This window comes from Hyperoodon ampullatus (assembly GCF_949752795.1).
Source record: "Hyperoodon ampullatus genome assembly, chromosome: 15".
In the NCBI taxonomy this organism is placed as follows: domain Eukaryota; kingdom Metazoa; phylum Chordata; class Mammalia; order Artiodactyla; family Ziphiidae; genus Hyperoodon; species Hyperoodon ampullatus.
The window spans coordinates 53,715,157-53,739,588 of record NC_136928.1 but is presented as its reverse complement, the minus strand read 5'-3'; the positions used below and the strand labels follow the sequence as shown (position 1 = coordinate 53,739,588).

At 40.2% G+C, this 24,432-nt stretch overlaps 1 protein-coding gene across 1 annotated transcript in view; it reads right to left on the bottom strand.

Moving 5' to 3' along the window:
* Positions 1–24,432, bottom strand: part of THADA (THADA armadillo repeat containing) — a gene marked incomplete at both ends in the record, with an annotated part of 312,306 nt that overhangs the window by 154,320 nt on the left and 133,554 nt on the right. Inside the window, one exon of the mRNA XM_079720411.1 lies at positions 23,988–24,119. Coding sequence (XP_079576537.1) covers positions 23,988–24,119 — 132 coding nt within the window. The remainder of the gene's footprint in view (positions 1–23,987; positions 24,120–24,432) is intronic.

Genomic DNA, 24,432 nt, shown 5'->3' with positions numbered 1-24,432 from the left:
TGTGCTACGCGGCGGGAGAGGCCACAGCGGTGAGAGGCCCGCGTACCTCCCCCCCCCAAAATAATAATAAAAAATAAAAAAAGTTAGTGCAAATTGTACGAGTCATTCTTCAATCATGCCAAGGACATAACCTTTAACCTAAGATTAAAAATAAAGTGCTATGAGACTTCCCTCGTGGTCCAGTGGTTAAGACTCCATGCTCCCAATGCAGGGGACCCAGGTTCGATCCCTGGTCAGGGAACTAGATCCCACATGCCGTAATTAAGACCCTGCACAGCCAAATAAATAAATAAAAATTTTTTTTTCTGAAGTGCTATATGTGAAATTCAATACTGTTTAACTTCTGGGTGCTAACAGCTAATACAAACAACATTTCAAAGGAAAATGAAACAATCTGGATCACTTCCATTCATTTTTATGATTTCATTGGTAGATTTCTATGGCTTTGGCTTGGATCCTTGATAAACTGGAATGTGGAATCATTTAGTTTATAATCTGTATCACCAGTTCGTACAAGGCACAGAAAAGTTCTCCACTCCCTCACATACTTCAAAGTATTTCATTTATTATTCAAATGATTGTTCTGACAAAACCATTAGTCAAGAAGAAAGCAAAGAAATCTTATTTTTTAAAGTGGAAATTTTAAAGATGCAGTTTTCACAATAGACTGCTTTATCTACTCATGCTATTCTGGCAAAATCTTTATTTCCTAAAAGAAAACTTTTATCTTTTTTTTTTTTTTTTTTCCAGTATGCGGGCCTCTCACTGTTGTGGCCTCTCCCGTTGCAGAGCACAGGCTCCGGACGCGCAGGCTCAGCGGCCATGGCTCACGGGCCCAGCCGCTCCACGGCATGTGGGATCTTCCCGGACCGGGGCACGAACCCGTGTCCCCTGCATCGGCAGGCGGACTCTCAACCACTGCGCCACCAGGGAAGCCCAAAACTTTTATCTTTTTTAATTAAAATTTTTCTTATGTATTAGAAGGTCAGGAAATGTTTTCACTGATTTCACTCAAAGTGAGTGTTTATATTTTAAATTTACCTTAGCTTCTTCTTCCTAAATTCCTATAGGCTCTCGCCTTTTCTAAGGAAAATACTAAATTTAAAATTGAGAAAGGTATTGCTGAAACCATGGTGAATGTTTCACAACTACCTTGAAATGATGGTAAGAATATGCACGCCCATGCTCTCTCTCTCTCTCTCTCTCTCTCTCTCACACACACACACACACACACACACACACGGGAAAAAAGAAGTACCTTTTAGTCAGAGTTCTGAGATTAGGGCTTTTGGGTTAACAAGAAATAAAGTTTCTTGATTTGCAGTAGAGCTATTTTCATACTTTCTTTTTCTACACTGACATCACATTGCAGCTGTATCACCAGGTAGCATGTTTGCAAGGTATGAGAAGTTTCTTGGCTTAGCAGGAAAAAAAAAAAAAAGCAACAGTCTAGTCCTCAAAAAGAACCCCCATGACCAGTGAGGCTGAAAAAGCTGGCTGAATCACTGGTCAAGAGTCAGTCTTAATAAGGCCACAGGCACCCCAAAACACACCACCAGACGTGGACCTGTCCACCAGAAAGACAAGATCGAGCTTCAACCACCAGAACACAGGCATTAGTCCCCCCCACCAGGAAGCCTACACAACCTACTGAAACAACCTTAGCCACGGGGGACAGACACCAAAAACAACGGGAACTACGAATCTGCAGCCTGCAAAAAGGAGACCCCAAACACAGTAACATAAGCAAAATGAGAAAGCAGAAAAACACACAGCAGGTGAAGGAGCAAGATAAAAACCTACCAGACCTAACAAATGAAGAGGTAATAGGCAGTCTACCTGAAAAAGAATTCAGAATAATGATAGTAAAGCTGATCCAAGATTCTATTTCCCAGATCCAAAATCTTGGAAATAGAATAGACAATATGCAAGAAACAGTTAACAAGGACCTAGAAGAACTAAAGATGAATCAAGCATCGATTAAAAACACAATAAATGAAATGAAAAATACTCTAGATGGGATCAATAGCAGAATAACTGAGGCAGAAGAACGGATAAGTGAGGTGGAAGATAAAATAGTGGAAATAACTGATGCAGAGAAAAATAAAGAAAAAAGAATGAAAAGAACAGAGGACAGTCTCAGAGACCTCTGGGACAACATTAAACGCACCAACATTCGAATTATAGGGGTTCCAGAAGAAGAAGAGAAAAAGAAAGGGACTGAGAAAATATTTGAAGAGATTATAGTTGAAAACTTCCCTAATATGGGAAAGGAAATAGTTAATCAAGTCCAGGAGGCACAGAGAGTCCCATACAGAATAAATCCAAGAAGAAATACGCCAAGACACATATTAATCAAACTGTCAAAAATTAAACACAAAGAAATCATATTAAAAGCAGCAAGGGAAAAACAACAAATAACACACAAGGGAATCCCCATCAGGTTAACAGCTGATCTCTCAGCAGAAACTCTACAAGCCAGAAGGGAGTGGCAGGACATAATTAAAGTGATGAAGGAGAGAAACCTGCAACCAAGATTACTCTACCCAGCAAGGATCTCATTCAGATTTGATGGAGAAATTAAAACGTTTACAGACAAGCAAAAGCTGAGAGAGTTCAGCACCACCAAACCAGCTTTACAACAAATGCTAAAGGAACTTCTCTAGGCAAGAAACACAACAGAAGGACTATACCTACAATAACGAACCCAAAGCCATTAAGGAAATGGGAATAGGAACATACATATCAATAATTACCTTAAATGTAAATGGACTAAATGCTCCCACCAAAAGACACAGAGTGGCTGAATGGATACAAAAACAAGACCCATATATATGCTGTCTACAAGAGACCCACTTCAGACCTAGAGACACATACAGATTGAAAGTAAGGGGTTGGAAAAAGATATTCCATGCAAATGGAAATCAAAAGAAAGCTGGAGTAGCAATTCTTATATCAGACAAAACAGACTTTAAAATAAAGACTATTAGAAGAGACAAAGAAGGACACTACATAACGATAAAGGGATCGATCCAAGAAGAAGATATAACAATTGTAAATATTTATGCACCCAACATAGGAGCACCTCAATACATAAGGCAAATACTAACAGCCATAAAAGGGGAAATCGACAGTAACACAATCATAGTAGGGGACTTTAACACCCCACTTTCACCAATGGACAGATCATCCAAAATGAAAATAAATAAGGAAACACAAGCTTTAAATGATACATTAAACAAGATGGACTTAATTGATATTTATAGGACATTCCACCCCAAAACAACAGAATACACATTTTTCTCAAGTGCTCATGGAACATTCTCCAGGATAGATCATATCTTGGGTCACAAATCAAGCCTTGGTAAATTTAAGAAAATTGAAATTGTATCAAGTATCTTTTCCCACCACAATGCTATGAGACTAGACATCAATTACAGGAAAAGATCTGTAAAAAATACAAACACATGGAGGCTAAACAATACACTACTCAATAATGAAGTGATCACTGAAGAAATCAAAGAGGAAATTAAGAAATACTTAGAAACAAATGACAATGGAGACACGACGACCCAAAACCTATGGGACGCAGCAAAAGCAGTTCTAAGGGGGAAGTTTATAGCAATACAATCCCACCTTAAGAAACAGGAAACATTTCGAGTAAACAACCTGACCCTGCACCTAAAGCAATTAGAGAAAGAAGAACAAAAAACCCCCAAAGTTAGCAGAAGGAAAGAAATCATAAAGATCAGATCAGAAATAAATGAAAAAGAAATGAAGGAAACGATAGCAAAGATCAACCAAACTAAAAGCTGGTTCTTTGAGAAGATAAACAAAATTGACAAACCATTAGCCAGACTCATCAAGAAAAGAAGGGAGAAGACTCAAATCAGTAGAATTAGAAATGAAAAAGGAGAAGTAACAACTGACACTGCAGAAATACAAAAGATCATGAGAGATTACTATAAGCAACTCTATGCCAATAAAATGGACAACCTGGAAGAAATGGACAAATTCTTAGAAATGCACAACCTACCAAGACTGACTCAGGAAGAAATAGAAAATATGAATAGACCAATCACAAGAACTGAAATTGAAACTGTGATTAAAAATCTTCCATCAAACAAAAGCCCAGGACCAGATGGCTTCACAGGCGAATTCTTTCAAACATTTAGAGAAGAGCTAACACCCATCCTTCTCAAACTCTTCCAAACAATATCAGAGGAAGGAACACTCCCAAACTCATTCTACGAGGCCACCATCACCTTGATACCAAAACCAGGCAAGGATGTCACAAAGAAAGAAAACTACAGGCCAATATCACTGATGAACATAGATGCAAAAATCCTCAACAAAATACTAGCAAACAGAATCCAACAGCACATTAAAAGGATCATACACCATGATCAAGTGGGGTTTATTCCAGGAATGCAAGGATTCTTCAATATACGCAAATCAATCAATGTGATACACCATATTAACAAGTTGAAGGAGAAAAACCATATGATCATCTCAATAGATGCAGAGAAAGCTTTCGACAAAATTCAACACCCATTTATGATAAAAACCCTGCAGAAAGTAGGCATAGAGGGAACTTTCCTCAACATAATAAAGGCCATATATGACAAACCCACAGCCAACATTGTCCTCAACGGTGAAAAACTGAAACCATTTCCACTAAGATCAGGAACAAGACAAGGCTGCCCACTCTCACCACTCTTATTCAACATAGTTTTGGAAGTTTTAGCCACAGCAATCAGAGAAGAAAAGGAAATAAAAGGAATCCAAATTGGAAAAGAAGAAGTAAAGCTGTCACTGTTTGCAGATGACATGATACTATACATAGAGAATCCTAAAGATGCTACCGAAAAACTACTAGAGCTAATCAATGAATTTGGTAAAGTAGCAGGATACAAAATTAATGCACAGAAATCTCTGGCATTCCTGTACACTAATGATGAAAAATCTGAAAATGAAATCAAGAAGACACTCCCATTTACCATTGTAACAAAAAGAATAAAATATCTAGGAATAAACCTACCTAAGGAGACAAAAGACCTGTATGCAGAAAATTATAAGACACTGATGAAAGAAATTAAAGATGATATAAATAGATGGAGAGATATACCATGCTCCTGGATTGGAAGAATCAATATTGTGAAAATGACTCTACTACCCAAAGCAATCTACAGATTCAATGCAATCCCTATCAAACTACCACTGGCATTTTTCACAGAAGTAGAACAAAAAATTTCAAAATTTGTTTGGAAAAACAAAAGACCCCGAATAGCCAAAGCAATCTTGAGAACGAAAAACGGAGCTGGAGGAATCAGGCTGCCTGACTTCAGACTATACTACAAAGCTACAGTAATTAAGACAGTGTGGTACTGGCATAAAAACAGAAAGATAGATCAGTGGATCAGGATAGAAAGCCCAGAGATAAACCCACGCACATATGGCCAACTTATCTTTGATAAAGGAGGCAGGAATGTACAGTGGAGAAAGGACAGCCTCTTCAATAAGTGGTGCTGGGAAAACTGGACAGGGACATGTAAAAGTATGAGATTAGATCATTCCCTAACACCATACACAAAAATAAGCTCAAAATGGATTAAAGACCTAAATGTAAGGCCAGAAACTATCAAACTCTTAGAGGAAAACATAGGTAGAACACTCTATGACATAAATCACAGCAAGATCCTTTTGGACCCACCTCCTAGAGAAATGGAAATAAAAACAAAGATAAACAAATGGGACCTAATGAAACTTCAAAGCTTTTGCACAGCAAAGGAAACCATAAACAAGACCAAAAGACAACCCTCAGAATGGGAGAAAATATTTGCAAATGAAGCAACTGACAAAGGATTAATCTCCAAAATTTATAAACAGCTCATGCAGCTCAATAGCAAAAAAACAAACAACCCAATCCAAAAATGGGCAGAAGACTTAAATAGGCATTTCTCCAAAGAAGATATACAGACTGCCAACAAACACATGAAAGAATGCTCAACATCATTAATCATTAGAGAAATGCAAATCAAAACTACAATGAGATATCATCTCACACCAGTCAGAATGGCCATCATCAAGAAATCTAGAAACAATAAATGCTGGAGAGGGTGTGGAGAAAAGGGAACACTCTTGCACTGCTGGTGGGAATGTGAATTGGTACAGCCACTATGGAGAACAGTATGGAGGTTCCTTAAAAAACTAAAAATAGAACTACCATATGACCCAGCAATCCCACTACTAGGCATATACCCTGAGAAAACCATAATTCAAAAAGAGACATGTACCAAAATGTTCATTGCAGCTCTATTCACAATAGCCCGGAGCTGGAAACAACCTAAGTGTCCATCATCGGATGAATGGATAAAGAAGATGTGGCACATATATACAATGGAATATTACTCAGCCATAAAAAGAAACGAAACTGAGCTATTTGTAATGAGGTGGATAGACCTAGAGTCTGTCATACAGAGTGAAGTAAGTCAGAAAGAGAAAGACAAATACCGTATGCTAACACATATATATGGAATTTAAAAAAAAAAAATGTCATGAAGAACCTAGGGGTAAAACGGGAATAAAGACACAGACCTACTTGAGAATGGACTTGAGGATATGGGGAAGGGGAAGGGTAAGCTGTGACAAAGGGAAAGAGAGGCATGGACATATATACACTACCAAACGTAAGGTAGATAGATAGTGGGAAGCAGCCGCAGAGCACAGGGAGATCAGCTCGGTGCTTTGTGACCGCCTGGAGGGGTGGGATGGGGAGGGTGGGAGGGAGGGAGATGCATGAGGGAGGGGATGTGGGAACAGATGTATATGTATGACTGATTCACTTTGTTATAAAGCAGAAACTAATTAAAAAAATAAATAAATAAATAAATTAAAAAAAATTAAAAAAAAAAAAAAAAAAAAAAGAGTCAGTCTTATAGCAAAAATCGGTTGGGCTGAGAACAGAACCTAACAGGAAAACATAAGGTCAGACTTGAGTCTGATTTCGTGAAGAAACATGTGCTTGGCCACTCAAGGGCTGCAGATATACAGATGAGGTTAACTTCCATGACTACTACTAGTCATGGAGCATTTCAATGCCACTACTTGAGAATCAGAGCAACAGATGCTACTACTATTCCAGCCACCAAGAGACCCCATTCCCCTCTTCTGTTACATTTGTGGAAGGAGAGTGGCTATAGTGGTTTAGAATCAATCATTTTCAAGACACGGCTCTTTTCCAATCCCAGACTTGCCAATATGTCCCCATGAAGGAGGCAAAATTTGTCTCTTTGTCTTGTGTTCATTAAGGTTCTCTGTGCTTTCAGTCTCACAGTTCTTAAAAGGAAGCATGATACCTCACACGCAACAGTGATCAAGTTCAATATAAGGCAGATGATGTAGCCCAACCCTATGGTATTTCCAACTGTGTCCAAAGTACTTGGAGCTGCCAGAAAGCAAGTATCATTCATTCATTCACTCATTTATATTGTGGTAAAATATACATAACATAAAACTTACACTTTTTTTCTTTTTTTTAAGGTAAGAAGTGGATTTATTTAGAGATACACATTCTTTGGACAGAATGTGGTCCATCTCAAAAGGTGAGAATGGCCTTGGGAGAAACACACTCCAGAGTGTGGGCCAGCTCAGAAGGTGAGAGGCCCCAAAATAGGGGGTGGTTCGAAACTTAACACATTCTGAAGTGGCATTTAGCTCATTCACCAAGCAGTGTTAGAGCATTTTAGACTCTGGCCTCAGTGTCTTGATATCCAGGTATTCACTGGTTAATACTCATGGCTTCACAGAGATAAATGTCATTCTATTTTCAGGTAACCTTTCGGATAAGTATACAAAATCAGAGTTCATTCAACACACTAGGGTTTGTGTGCTGGAGGTGAGGCAAGAACCACCCAAACCAAGCATTTGGCCATTTCCTTCCAGGTGGAAGGCAGAAACTCTGATATTCTCTTCTTTGCCATTAAGCCTTTCAGAAAATAAGGAACCTACTATTCCCTGACCTTTGGGATTTTTGCAACATCAGCCTGCCGTTGAGAACACAGACAAGAAACTGTCCAGGGAAAACACACCGCCAAATGAACAGGATATAAACAAAGTTGTAACTAGGTAATTAATGGTAGAGACTCGACTTCCCTCACTCTGCTTCTCTGATAACGATCTGGTATTTTATCAGCAGGTCTTTTATCTGGAAGGATTCACTGTATTCTGCTGCCTGGAACTATTCTGGGAGGGGACAAAGACAAGCTTTCATCTTGGAACGGAAATGGAACCACATCTAGAAGGAGGAAGAGTCAAAGCTGTAAAAAGGCCTCCAAGTCTTTCCCTGCCAGCAGGGAGAGGTAAATGGAAAATAGGATGCCCCGTTTCACTAAATGCACAGGAGCAAATTCTGGTGGGGAAGAAGCCACTGAGGTCCCCATCCAGGCAATGTGCAATCTGTCTCTGTCCCAAATTCTACACCTTAACCCCACCGCCCGCCAGCTTTATCCCATCTCTAATGCCACACCCAACTAATGTCTCTTCCTGTCAAAATCAAAGAAACTTAAACTGTGGTTTAAATGACCAATAATACCTTAAAGTACTATATCTCACCGTGGGATTTCCATTTTAGAAAGGATCAAAACCGTATACTTAAAGAATGAAAGTCCAACTGTGAAACTTCAAGATTCAGCTCAAAAGGGAAGAGGCATCTGAGAAAACTGGGTGGGTAAAAGGCACTGCTTAAGACCTCTCAAATCATTCCATACAGATTTCAACTACCCTGGGGGTGAAGCTGGGTTAGAATCTGGCCCTCTGAGTTATTAGCGGTGTACATATTAATTAGGAGTAGAACATGTTCCCTAACCCCCTCCAAACATGGCCACGCCACTCAGACCTCATAACATGCCATGGACTGGTTATGGAAGGACTTGGGAAAAACAGGGCTTTGAATTCCCCCTCCTACTCAGAACCCAGGAATATTTATCCAAGGTTGAGCCAGGGTGGCTGGCCAGTTCCAAAACCCACAGCCTGGGGCTTATGAACAAGAGCACAGATTGCCCAGTGAGACCAGTGCCCTTCTGTCAGGCTGTGGAGCAATCCTGTGAAGCTCCCTAGATTCAGATCCCAGGCCCTCATGACACTTCACAGTGGTGCAGACTAGGGGGAGGGCGCTAGGAAACCGCTCTACTGGCCAGTTTTCCATGGGGAATTCTATCAGGACATGGCATTCTAAAGCTGCTGCTTTAGGGACGTGTTCAACCATGAAGCAGAATGCAAATCCCTCTCTAGTCTTTTCAAGTTTTTCCTAAGTCCGGTTTTCATTCTGGCTATGAATTAAATTCTGATATCTTAAATCATGCAGAAAAAAAGGGGTAAGAAGAGATTGAATTATATTAATTATATGGCATTGAAGCTCAGCTAGGAAACAAGAATTACATTTCTTAAGTTTCTCTTCACTAGACTTCTGCAAGTTATAATTAGTATTAAAAGAATTTTGCTTTTCATTTTATCCAAGCTGAAAAGAAGCTGAGCCTTAAATTCTGGCTTTACAGGAAAGAGAGATTCTTCTGGAAAAAAAGAAAAAAAAATGAATAAACAGTCAAGCAAAAAACAAACCAGCACTACTCACCCATCACCCAAAAAGATAGCTTAAGTGACTCACTTTTCAGCGTTTGAAAATATTTTCTACCCCCTGCTTTGTAAATTATTTTCTTGTTGGTGTGACACATCCTTTAGTAACAATCCAGCTTTTCCTTGGCTACCTAGATATATTTCCATAGTTACTACCAAAACAGATGGCCTTTTCCTGTATGATTGCAATAATCAAAAAGGAGCAGGCTTATTTACACAGAAGCACCCTCAATACAAATAGACATTTTGTTAATGCTCTGGACACTGTAGAGACAAAACAGAAAATCTCATTCACATGGGCCTGCCTAATTTTGATTTTGCAATTATTCAGACTGAGGCCGAGCTAATGTTTACCTCTGGGACTGAGAGTTTCATTTAAAATTGGGAGAAATGTGACCATCTCTTGGGAGCTGGTGGCCAGGACACAAATATCCCAGACCAGGAATTTTCCCTGATGGAAAACGAAACAAAACAGAACAAGACAACCCAGGGGGCACATCTCACACATCTCACTCTCAGTGTGCTCTCCAGCAGGTTTGGCTAGTAACCTTTGGTTGGTGAAGAAGGGAGGTGGGACTCTGCACATGAAAAATATGAAACTGAGGAACAAAGGGGGATTTCAACCCATCTCAGAGGCCTCGAGGTGTGGCTTAACAACTAATACGTTAACCAGATGCTACTGTTACCCACCCATTAAAAAGCAGTTCCCTAGATATATTACATATAATTTGGAGTAATGAAACTTTCATTTCATAATATCCAGAAATTTGAACACTTCACTGATTCAGACTTGCCTTTTTAAGGTATCCTTTTAAAGTGTAGGATTACCACATAAGAAAATGTTGGCAATTTTTCAAAATTTCAACATATAGTGATATCCTTATGATTCTGTTTTCTAAGACAGTAAAAAGAGGATGATCAAGTAAGCTACTGTTTATGAAAATACATTGTAAACTTCAACTGCTTTATATGAATGCTTGTTACTATTTTTTTTCTTTTTCTTTCAACAACCCTGAAGCCTTTCAAAATTATGTTAAGTTTCAACAGTAAAAACCTAAGATGGTAAAGTCAGATGGAAAATATATGTTCTAATAGTTTAAAAATTATGCCTAAGTAGCAGCCCACAAATAATCTCTTTAAGATTTTATGCTTCTTAAGCCTCAAGACACATTTTTTCTTTGCTGAGGCACTTATAACTGTGCAATGACCCACGATTTCCTCTTACAAGGAAAATTTCTTTTGTAAGAAATCCTCAGTGTTTCTCAAGAATCTCAGAAATTCAGTTGAACCAGTCTTATTTAGCAACCCGTCACAACCACTTGGGCTTAACTGCAAATTTTTCTTTCTTTTCTACTGATTTCAGATTAGAAGAAGAGACCACTGCTAGAGCAATGCCCAAGGGGGGCAGGGGAGAGATATCTCAAGAAAGCAAAGTAAGTCCAAGTGTTTGTTATTTAAAACTTCAGGTGAATTTTGGCATATTGAGAACTAGCTTGTCATACCCCACAGATGGAGAATTGTAAACATGAGCAAAAGGGCGAATTGTAGTATTAAGCACCAGCTAGCGTAGCTAAGAGAGTGGCAAAGAGCACGGGTTCTGGGGCCAGATTGCCTGGTTCAAACCCTGGCCTTATCACTTCCTAGCAGTATGACCTAGGGCACATTTCTAAACTTCCCACTGCCCAGCTTTCCCTCTCTGTAGGATGGAGGATGGGAATGAGAATGTTAGGGACCTCATAGTGTTGTCATGATGATTAAATGTATTAGTATGCATTAAGTCCTAAAACAGTGTCTGGCCCATAGTAAATATCTGCTAATTATTATCACTTATCACTAATTATATGGAAAAAAATCAGAGCAAAGATGATAGGGACCAAGAAGCAACACAGCACGACGGATATCCCATTATGCCAAAAATCTTATCTGTCTGATGCTCCACTGTATTTCTATCGTACGGGACACACAATCATGCTTACAGTAATTATCTGTTGAGTAAATGAATAAACGAATCAACCCCTGACTCCTTAACGAATCACTTTTTGACTGTGGATACATTCTGCTTACTCCTTCTGGACCTTGACTTTTCCATCTCCAAAGAAAGTTACCAACACCTGCCACTTGCTACCTCAAAGTGATGATCATCAGTATAAGGGAAAAAGCAAATCATTTCAAACTTACTGAAGGGATATCAAAAGTCAATGGCTTTTAAAACCAATGTTCCTGGGCTTCCCTGGTGGCACAGTGGTTAAGAATCCGCCTGCCAATGCAGGGGACACAGGTCCAAGCCCTGGTGGGGGAAGATCCCACATGCTGCGGAGCAACGAAGCCCATGTGCCACAACTACTGAGCCTGTGCTCTAGAGCCCGCAAGCCACAACTACTGAAGCCCGCGTGCCTAGAGCTCCAGAGTCCATGCTCTGCAACAGGAGAAGCCACCACAATGAGAAGCCCACGCACCGCAACGAAGAGTAGCCCCCGCTCGCTGCAACTAGAGAAAGCCTGCGCACAGCAACGAAGACCCAACGCAGCCAAAAATAAATAAATAAAACAAATTTATTTTAAAAACCCAAAAAACAAAAACCCCAATGTTCTTTTGTTATTGAGTACCTATGAACATAGTCAATAATATTGAAAGGATCCTCTGTAATACCCTTAGTCCTGTTTCCTTTCAAAGAAGTCCTCTGACTCCAGTTGGCCAGGGGGAATGTGCAGACGTTGTGCTAGGCCCTAAGAGATGGCTGTTCAGACCTCAGTGTGCAGAGGCACTACCTGGGGGAAACTGCTGACTTTTTAGATGTCTATGGGACATGCAGAAGGAGTTGTCCAACAGAAAGTTGAATCTATGATTCTGTACAAGTTCTAGATCTAGGACTGACTCATCAATGTATGTGAGTTGCCAGCCAGGTGAGGACTGTACATATGAGGTGAAAAAAGAAAAGAGTGGAGGGCAGGACAAAGAGGTGCACCAACATTTAGGAGGCAGCATGAGGAAGGGGCCCTGAAAGAGGAGGAAGAAGCAATGGCCAAACAAGGCCACAGAGGAAGAGCATCCTGAAGAAGCCAGTGTGCAAGAGTGTCAAATACCAGAGGAAGATTCAGAAAGATAATGACTGAAAAGCATCCAGTGGCTTTTGTAATGCAGAGGTCACTACTATTTCACGTTTGTCAGTGAAGCTTCAGTGAAGTGGTGGAAGAAGCATCCAGGCTGCAGTGGTTTAAGGAAGGAATAAGAGGGGAGGAAATGGAGACTGCAAACACAGACAACCTTTTCCAAGAGTCTGGCTATAAAACAAAGGAGAGAACTATGGTAGTAGGTAGAGTGGGTGTCTCCACGGAGACAGTCCATGCCTGATGGCTTCTATTTTCTCTTGCAAATAAGAGGTGATGAGAGTAGGGCCTTGGGTTACTGCAATGACACAAAGTAGGCCCTCAGCAAATACATTTAATGGATGGATGACCTAGTGATGAAGAGTGCTCACAAAATAAAGTGAAAGACAAGAATAAATGGTGAAGAAGAGAATAGCTGTCGCTGCATGGAGGGGAGGCAAGACAGGCAGTCAAGAGTCTCAATGTTCAAGGTGAGTGAGGAAAATAAGGCCCAAAGGGAAAAAGTCAAAGGGTATGAGGGTGAACGATCTGGTGCAGCTGACGTGACTAATGCAGGTTGTTTTAACAAGAAGATGATAAATAGACTGGTAAGGGTCAAGGCCCAGAGGAGAGGGAGGAAAAAAACTGCGCCGATCAGAGAAAGATAATCAAAACATGGTATGTCGTGCATTTTTCTTGTCTCATTTTAAGCCTACTGTAATTCTTCTTTACCTTCATACTCTCTTCCCTAATTCAGATTTTTCTGCCTAAAGAGAAAAACACACAGTTTTGATTCTAAAATGTTCCCTACCAGGTAGGAGAAGATGACTTCACATTAGCTGGCATTTGGGGCTTGGTACTCTCAAATCTTCAATTCAGCATTAAAAACGCCTGCTGAAATCCCACTACTAGGCATATACCCTGAGAAAACCATAATTCAAAAAGAGACATGTACCAAAATGTTCATTGCAGCTCTATTCACAATAGCCCGGAGCTGGAAACAACCTAAGTGTCCATCATCGGATGAATGGATAAAGAAGATGTGGCACATATATACAATGGAATATTACTCAGCCATAAAAAGAAACGAAACTGAGCTATTTGTAATGAGGTGGATAGACCTAGAGTCTGTCATACAGAGTGAAGTAAGTCAGAAAGAGAAAGACAAATACTGTATGCTATCACATATATATGGAATTAAAAAAAAAAAATGTCATGAAGAACCTAGGGGTAAAACGGGAATAAAGACACAGACCTACTTGAGAATGGACTTGAGGATATGGGGAAGGGGAAGGGTAAGCTGTGACAAAGGGAAAGAGAGGCATGGACATATATACACTACCAAACGTAAGGTAGATAGATAGTGGGAAGCAGCCGCAGAGCACAGGGAGATCAGCTCGGTGCTTTGTGACCGCCTGGAGGGGTGGGATGGGGAGGGTGGGAGGGAGGGAGATGCATGAGGGAGGGGATGTGGGAACAGATGTATATGTATGACTGATTCACTTTGTTATAAAGCAGAAACTAATAAAAAAAATAAAATAAAATAAAATAAAATAATTAAAAAAAAAAAAAAAAAACGCCTGCTGAGCATCTTGGCTACATTTTTGAGAAAATAGTTAAGTTTAAGGAAATAAAGGCTCCTTAAGGAAAAATATTTTATTTATTTTTTTTTTTTTGTGGTACGCGGGCCTCCCACTGCCGTGGCCTCTCCCGTTGCGGAGCACAGGCTCCGGACGCGCAAGGCTCAGCGGCCATGGCTCACGGACCCAGCCACTCCGCGGCATGTGGGATCCTCCCAGACCGGGACACGAACCCGTGTCCCCTGCATCGGCAGGCGGACCCCCAACCACTGCGCCACCAGGGAAGCCCAGGAAAAATATTATTAAAATATTTTAAAATTTAAATATTGCATTTGTAATAATTTTCCCATTACTCTTCATTATTTCCATAAGACTTGGAAATGCAACACTTGGAGTAAATACTGCTCTTAATTAAAGTTACCAAAGATTCACCATGGACGGTTTCTTCTGTTAAGTAGCAAACCATTTATTTTGTGAATTTCCTGGGTCATTCTTGATTCAAGTGGAAGCAAAGCTCTTTATGATAACTTTCAAGTTATGAATCATAAAACTCTGTTGTCACAATCTTCTGCTTGTTACAGCCCACTGTCTGCAGAATGAACAGTATGACTTTCCTCTCTTAAGAGCTGCTAACCAACATGGGAGATTTCTTAAAGTCTTCAGGATGGTAAACTGAATTCCCATGTCCTTTTCCTGCCTTGCTACTAGGGAAAACCTCCTGAATTTCTCCAACCCACCAGTGCTCCTCCCCTTGTTTACGGGACTTTGGTCCTTAGTGTATCTGCCATATAATTAAGTGGTTCATATACAGTATGTCAGGTTCACAAGCATGGGTTTTATCTCACTAGCTAGATCATAAGTTCTTCAAGGATGAAAAACCTTTTTCCTTTACTTTGCATCTTATCCAAGACCTAATGCTAGCTAGGTATACAATGGATGTTTAACAACTACTTAGTTAATCTATTAACTGATTGGATTCTAAGTTTGAGAGTGAATGGCAGCAACAGGCCATGGATTATCATCATTGTCAGAAATTTCACCTAAGAACGAGGCTGTCTACAGATCACTTGTTCTAACATGACCTGAACTGGCCTACTGAAGTAACAGATAACACTGCAGAAAAGCTGGTCCTTACAAGTTTTGTTTTTCTAGCTTGCTCTGTCAATGCATTCCATTAAGAGGTGAACTCCTCATTCCTTTTGCTCAAAAACATATTTAGAAAATGGTCTTAAAGAGATCTGGCACTAGAGATTAAGTTGGCCAGGCCCCTCTCTAGGAACTGAGAGAGAAAAATCGGTGACAGATGTCAGAGTATCTTTTTATGCCAGAACTCTTTGCAAAAAAGCCGCACGACGCAGAAAACGTGATTTCATTCCACACACTGAACCTCAGGTACCCCTGGGTAGAATTTGGAAATTCAGAAGGCCATAAGCAAAAAAGCCCTCCAAATAAAGCACTAGCCAGGCAGGGCCATGGTAAAAAGGAGACCAAGTAGATAGCTGCCCAAACTGTGATTTCACCAGCACTGGGAAACACCTTCCGATCTCTGCTTTTAGGTCCTCCCTTATGTAAGGCCTAAAATTCCATCACCTAGATTCCTCACTTTATTTCAAAATGTGTATCTGTGTAACACAACAAACAGCCCCAAGGAAGGTAATGACTAGGATCATTTACACGTCTGTCTGTATGAAAGGAAGGAGTAGGCACGGGTTTGGCTTATAGGCAAAGAGGAAAACTGAGCACTCAAAAAAGCCCTGAGTGGAACTGAACATCTGCACCTTGACAGTCTTGCTCAAGGCCTGGCCTGGTATCAGTCATATCACTAAAACCAGAGGTCAGGGTTTCTACACGTTAATGGAATGGCAGGTCCCTTTTTTTCACCCAACCACTGTTAGCAGATCAGGATGGTATAGGGAGACTCCTAACCTTTAATCCCATTCTCTAAGGCTCATGGAATTTACCAGTAACCACAGGACAGGTGGAGTTCTGAACCTCTAGGATGGCCAGGCAGGAGGAAGTGCTGTAGTAACAGCACCAGGAAAGCCCTATTCTCAAGTATTTTTACTTGTAATGGGCTAGGACTGGCAACTCCTTTATTTTTTCTACAGGCATCTCTGTTTGAAGTTTGGACAACAAAGAGTTATCTATTTTAATCACTCTTCAGAAAAGCATCTCTGACTTTTCTCAAAGACTCAGATGTTCCTTGTACTTGTCAGAAAACAAATGTGGCTTAAGCCAACATCTGAAATGGAGAAAAATATAGCAACCACCAAAAAACGATAATTAAATTAATAAGGAATGCTTTTCAGACATAACATCCCATAGGCCAAAAAAATGTTTTCAGAACTACAGAGAACAAAGTTATAGAAGTTAAATTTAAGTGGATTAACTGCTGAAGGGTACCATGTAGGGGCAGACCACTGTGACCTGTGGGCCATGTGAAGTATGGCACCCCAACTGGTAGATGGTGGAACCCATGAATAAACAGATGACAGAGTATCTTTTTATGCCAGAACTCTTCGCAAAAAAGCCACACGATGCAGAAAACATGATTTCATTCCACACACTGAACCTCAGGTACCCCTAAGGGGTACCTGAATAAAAATGTACAAATATGTGTACAGGTTTAGAGGCAGGTTTATCATTTCACTGCACATTTAGAATCTACAGCCAGGTTGTTCAGCTATTCTAAAATAAGACACCTCAAAAAGATGCCTTGACGGTCATCCGGCTCCACCTCAGATGCACTGTAGAAATCTAAAAAATATACACAACGTGTGATCAGTTTTCCTTGATGACATTCAATGACCAGCAGCTCAGAATTATGGAAATCTGTTCGTTCTCTTGATGCAGAATGTTAACTCTCACAAAATTCTTCCTTATATTAAAATCTGAAATCTATCTCTTACTTTCCCATTGGGAGCACAAGAGAGAGATTATGTGCCTTCTGTCATACGGCTGCCTCTCAAATATGTAAAGACCATTACCATGTTGCCTCTAACTAGTCTTTTCCAGTCTAACTATTTCCAGATGTTCAGCTTCCTCCTCATCTTGGTCACCTTCTCTGGATAAATATTAGTTTATCAGTGACCCTCCTAAAATGGGAAGCCCACAGCATAATAACATAATAGCAGAATGATGTGGGTTTAGTCTGACCAGCAGAGTTCAGGGGGACTATAGCCTTCACTACCTAGAAGCAGCAACTGTGTCATACTGCTTCCTCAGGGCTCACCAGGAAATCCCATTCCCCAAGATTTTTTCATAAAAACTGCTATGAAGCCGACAGCTCTCATTCTATATGTGTGTAATTTTGACTTTTCTTTACAAAATCAGAACATGATATATATCTCTATTAAATGTTATCTTGATAGTCTCAGCCCATCAATCCAGTCTTCCAAGGCTACTCTGAAATCATATTTTTCAATTATGGATGATATTAGACATATCAAATAAAAAAGAGTAGAGAGAATAATATAACAGCCAGTTGCCCCAAACCCAGCTTAAGAACACATCACAAATAAAACAAGCTCCTAGTATATGCTTCCTTAATTTTATCCCCTTCTTCCCTGCTTCATAAAGGTAATGGCTACTATCTTAAATTTGTGTCTGTCACTCTCATGCTTAAAGACTATTTTGAATGGGAGTCCATCACCAATTATATTTCTCTTATATGCAAACCTAATAAGCACGCAATCTAGTCTGTCTTCATTTTAAGTAAGTAATTCAAACGCTGAATAAAGCAGCATTGGCCTCATCTATCAGACTCGTAATCCCATCAAAACAATGAGGTGACTCAGGCATGACTAATTCTTAGGGAATCCTTACTAGCTCTCAGCAAATAAAGTATGAAGCACTTGCAAGTAATACATTGAATGATCCAGTCTAAAACAATATCAACACAATTGTTTGGTCACTGATAAAAATATGCCTTTTCCTCTCTCTTTTGAAATCTTTCTGCAAGCTCCGAGGATAACATTCCCATGCCACACATCCCCCAAATCACTGACTTGGCTCTAGGCTAACTTGCACCTGAGGCTGTTAAGTTATCCGGGTCCAAGGATTTGCCTTTATCCACAAGAGACAGTGTTCTTTTTCTATCACCTCACCTACATCTGGTTTCAGGGCCTTCCTTCCAGTTTACTGGCAAAGACAAAGCTGAAGCAGGAGTTAAAAAAAGTCTGCCCTCTGTCACCATTATACTATCAACCCCTTCCTCTCTCTAGAATTTTTCTTAATCAACAAACTAAGGGGCTTTTATCTGCTATTTTGTAGTCAGGATTATCCCCATTATACCGATTGACTGCCTGAAGCACTCAGGGGCCCTCCTTTTTGTGCCACATTAATCAGGAGGCTTTCCCCCACGTATTTTGGCTTGTTTATAATTCTATGACCTCCCTCCTCCTCTTATCAATTCAGGCTCCTCTCATTTGGCTCTAAAGCCTGCAGCATGGTAGCTGCAAGGTGGACCTCCAGATCCCTTGACTGGATAGCAGTCAGGGGAGAGGAGGTCAGAGTCCAGGAAGGTCTCAGGTCATAGGCTCATAAGGCCAGAGAGGACCCTGGGTAATGTCCAATACCTTAATTTGATAGAAAAGGAAACCGAGGGTGTGACCTTCAGAGAGGTGAAGTCAAAATAAAAGCAAATGTCAGAGCTCACATTAGAGCATAAGATTCCTCAAAGGGCAGGTAAAACAGAAAACCCAGCTGAGCCTCCTTTCTACATAATCAGTAACCAGTGGGATATGAAATATGGCTCTAATACTGCAAGACTAGGAGTCCCTTAAGTACTTCATAGATACACAGATCTGCTAAGACACAAAGTGTCTCATTTCACAGTTAGTTTAGTTTTTAGGTTAATAATTCAGCCTCTGTGCCCAAACCTGGGCTATGCAGAGAAAGGTACCAAAAATGAAAGACAAACTGAAAAAATCCACAGCTGCTTCTCCATGGAAAGAGATTAAGATTTATTTGGAGGGAATAAGTATTGAGCATATAAATTACAATATGATACAGTAATGATGACTAGTAAGATAAGAGATTTAAATGAATGCTACAGCTATTCAGAGGGAGAGAGGATTAAGAGCTGGGGTGGAGAGAAAGGGAGGTGGGTATGCCTTCTTTCCCAGCAGTGTCTCAACAGCCCTCTGCCTGATTTCTCTCTCTATAAAGCAAATCCTGCCTTCTACTTATCACAAGGATTCTGGGAAGGCAGAACAGATAGAAATGTGCAACCTTGGAGGAAAGTTCCTGGTATTACAATCACAAATGAAGGTGGAAGCCAACTACTGTCTACTGCAAAAACCCCAACTCTACACGATGGCAAATAAGATCTTTCAACTTCATAACCTGGGTAAAGAGTAAGGTGATAATTCTTGCATTATGCAACTTTCAAGGAAAAGAAAACAAGAGTCAATATTATTTTCCAATATCATAGGCTTAAAAGGCCTAAGTCTTAGTTTTTGTACTCCCTACCCCTCCCTTCTTCTTAAGACTGGTACAATCAAAAGGTTCCATGAAATATTTTAAAAATATATAAAATGCATATTTTCCAATTTTTGTTTTGATTGTTGACTAGATGTTTCAATATCGCAACTGAAACAGTTTCCATTGCATACATAGGTCGCTATGGGTGATTTCCACTGCCACGTGTTTAATTAAGATTCTATGGTTATTTGTACCTCAAAATTTTTCACAAAACAGAAAGGCAGATTTCACTGAAAATTTACCTAAAGTGAACAATGATTGAAATGATTTAGAGAAAAACATACCAAAAGTCATTTGCAATGAAAATAAGTCAAGAAGGGGGGGGGTGGGGAGATCCTTTTAAAAGCATCCCAGAGTGAACAAAAGGCAGTAGAGGGATTTAATCCGATGCTGAGACCTCAGTTATCTGCAACAGAAGGCACTTTTTGCCTCACACACACAGGTACCACACTGGTCCAAGGAGTGTACAGAACCTTGCTCAAGCATCACAGCTAGTGAATAAGTGGCAGAGCTTAGAAAGAACCAACTCTCTTGAGTCCAGGGCCTTTGTTCTGTTCAGGATTGCCGAGGTTTGAGGCATTTTTGGTTTCCTACAGCTCATCAATTCAAACTTGAAGCTTGCTTGTGAAAGGGAATTCCAAGGTGTGTGTCCAGAGACATTCTGGTCTCTAGAAAGCCCCGGACAAGTGGGCACTAGTGAAGTGTATTCAGGGAGCTAGTCAAGGTTCCTTTTAAAGCATACGTCACTCTGCTCTGTGGTGTCTGAACTGAAGGGTGAATGGCCTTAAATTGAAGGCATCATCTCTGCATGGAAGAGAGCTGTGTATCTGGATCCAGCACAGCATTAGGCACATAAAGTACACTCGATTTGAAAAAACCTTGTAAACAAAACACTGGGATTAACATGATCATTTCTGTTCCAAGATGATGCAACAAATCATAGCTGTGCACACACATAACTGTGGAAGATCCACATCAGAAGCTTCTAAGATTTAAGTTAACAAAGAAAGGCAACAGAGATATAAGCTTGGATTCCCAAATGTGGAATAAGGGACAAAGGTACAAATAATACTTCCTAACACCTCACAGAGAGGAAGGAAATGGCAGGTAAGTATATGTAAATCAAAGGGAAATAAAAAGCTGTCATCAGGGCTTTTAATCTTCTCATTGTACAACTGATTCACTTTAGCACAGTCAGAGCAACCTCTGTGCTATTCCCACTAGCTGAAAAATTTTGCTTTAGCTAAACTCAGAGTATCCAAGAGCCTGATTAGAGCTCTTCCAAGTACGTAAATTAATACTAGCAATGCCACAAAAATAAAACATTGCCCATCCACTTATGCATACATCCGTCTTTTCAGCCATTATGCCAAGTCAACACAGCCCAATCTTTACCATGATTAGAACCACAAACACTGCCTGGATTGGCAGGTTTTTATGATCAATCTTTCACTTTCTTCATGAATAATTTTCTCAGAAGTAATTTAAATCTAATGTGTATAGTTTTAACAAATTTGCTATTTAAAAAAAATCTTTTTATATAGTTCATCTCTCCGGTGTGACTGTGAACATTTTAGGGTAGCACAAGGTTGTCCTGGCAGTAGGTTGATGAAACCCAAAACTGGGTTTTCTAACTCTAAATTTAGGATCTTTCTTCTTTCTTTTCAAGAAAGAAAAGCCAGGCTTCTTCTATCCCAGGCCACAGACTGGCCCCAATTACCCCAAGCAATGATCCCACAGATGTAAGCCTGAGAGAAAGCCTGCGCCCAATCAAGCCACTGCCACCACTGGAAAAGCAAGGTCAGGAGTAGACCCCACTGCAAGTGGGGCATGACTTCTCCATCGTGAAAATAGCCTGCACTTGGATCCACTGCCTAGATACGGGCTCCTAATCGCTCCTAGCTGCATAAATTTCAGGGCCCTTGGGGCTACTCAGTGTAGCCAAAACTCTTAACTATACAAAAGGGAGTTGGATAATTTGGTGTAATAGAAAGAGGATACCCAACACTCTTGACAAGCCCTACAGTCTTGGGTTCATATTCCAACTCTATAACTGAGTCACTTTCTGAACCTCAGTTTCCTCAACAGGTAAAGAGAGGTGTAACACCTCCTCTCAGAGTCATTGTTAAGCAAAATGCCCCAGTTCAGTGCCTGGCAAACAGTGGAGACTCAACAAGCTTGGTCTACTTCCTACTGAATTCTCTGCTCAGAATATTTTCTTGCTTGTTCTCTGCATTCCTGGGTCAAAAGCTACTTCTAATAAACCTCCTGAATAGCCTAACCAAGTTCCAAGTATGATCCTACTACTGTATAGTTTATTAAAATCATCTCTCTGTATGTGTGTGGTTCTGATAATGTTCGATATCTCAAATTTAGTCTTGCTACTCAATGTGTGATCTGCAGACCAGCGGCCTCAGCATTATTAGAAGTCTGTGTGAAATGCAGAATCTCAGGCCCCACCCCAGACCTACTGAATCAGAATTTATGAGACCCCCAAGTGATATGTTTACATCTTAAAGTTTGAGAAACACTGCCTATAACATACTTGGACATTCAATAAACCAGAGCCTACAGACACTCTAAGGAATCCGCTATGGCACTTTTGCTGCTGGTGGTGCTCTATGAATCTTTATTCAAGTAGAAAGCAACCACTGTCTAAGGCATTTTCACTGGAAGGACAGGAGAACTGTACATTTCTTTCTTTGTGTTTCTGAGTTAAGAAAAAGAAGATGCACTAAGTACATTAGCCTTAAGGCAATATTTAAATCTCCTATGTTCACGTGATCTTTGTATATGTAATAAGTACTCTGAGTATAATTAGTAATATGAGCTTTCTGATTATATGTAAACTAATAAATAACAGGAAGGATACTTTCAACATAGTAACTTCTGGTTTCTAGGATGTAACACGTATCAGGTTGATTAGAAATAAGCTTCCACAAATTGGATGTTCTCAACACAGGATGATAAAGTTCTAAAGCGTGTCTTTGTTTCTAATGTACACTGTGATTCTGTATATGTGCCTCCCCCAACCATCAACTTTCTGAATTATTTTTTAGTTCTTTCCAGTTATATGTGAAAGTACAATTTTTAAATGCTCCTGAAAGTTAAATTTATGACCCAAATTCCTAAAATGAATCACCAAATGCTGGATATGGGAGGCTGGTAACTCTGTGTATCAGGAAACAAAAACCAATCTGAGTGAGTCATCTCTGTGATCACAGATAACACAGCCACAGCCAGGGCTTGGTGCAAACAAATGGCTACAGCAATCACACACCAGAATCTTGTGTTTAATGGTTTCTCACATTAAAATGCATCAGTCAGCGCTGTGAAACCAGGAAGTGGAACCCAGGGCACCACATAAATAACAAGTACACTCTCTTGAGTTGGTTATATTTTATCCTTCTGCTGTATTTCAATTTTTGGTAGATACATAAAAATGAAGGTACTGTTTTGTCAAGAGGTAAGCAGAAAGGTAAAAGCTAACTAATATCACAGGGTTTCTGAAATATTTCATAAGAAAATTTCAATACTCTTTGGAGGCCTGTTTATTGAGGCCTTTGATCCAAAATGAAAAAGGTGATCAGAAGCTGGCGAATGCCTCAAAAAATATAACAAGAGGAAGTGGTAATAGGCTGTAGAAGCAGAAAAGCCTGTTATCATTTGAATCCATGTGTAATCTTTATGCATGGCTTTTTCTCAGGTACTCCAAGCTTGAAAGGGAGGATGAGTGGGAAGTGAACTCGTGCTACACAGCATTGCCATCTAGATGTTGCCCCTTGCAACCACCAGCAAACTCCTCCAGAGTGAAGGGGCAGGTGTCCTCCTGAACCCCTGGACAGGGGATATATGCCAGAACTGAGCCTGCCCCATGCTGGCCAGGCTCAACACAGGGATAATGTAAACACCCAGGCTACGTTTATCAAAAGGGGGTATCTCCTATCAACACCACACACCCATTAGCAGGCAGGACTCCCAGAAAACACTACTTAAACAGTAGACATGAGCTCCTAAACCCACCATCTGAAACACTGGAGACCAGTTGGGGGCAATGGCAATAATCCCAGGCCCCCGCCTTCACAAGAACCCTCCCAGAGTAAAAAAAAAAAAAAAATCTATAATTTCTGAAATAGGAACAGGATTAAACAGCCCCATAAAGCCCCCATGCCCATTCCCATTATTTCCGTGAGGCATACACTACCTCATAATGAAGGGAATAAAAGGTGCCATGCTGAGAGCAGAACAGGTGCCATCCATCGGGGAAGGGTAGAGCCTCCCCAACACCAAAAGTAAGAGAAACATGCTGGGATGATGGTTTAGTTCTCCTGTATCACTGAAAAAAAAAAATTATTGTACATAAAAGGTTTAAAACTTTAGGCAAGGCACTATCTTCAAACGTTTTTCTCATTAAATAATTATGTATTGATATATAAAGTGAGACTCTATGATCAGCAATAATTTTCCTTTTTGCGTTTTTTCCTCCATTCACTTCATATTTTCTTAGTGTGCAAATGAGGAAGAACTACTGGCAAAGCCACGGATTGGGCTTCTGCACAGGATTCTCTTCTCAAAGCATATTATTTGATAATTCGAGTCTGCTGTTTTGATCTCAGCTGTTCAGACAGTAGAGAGGTGTCTATTTCAGA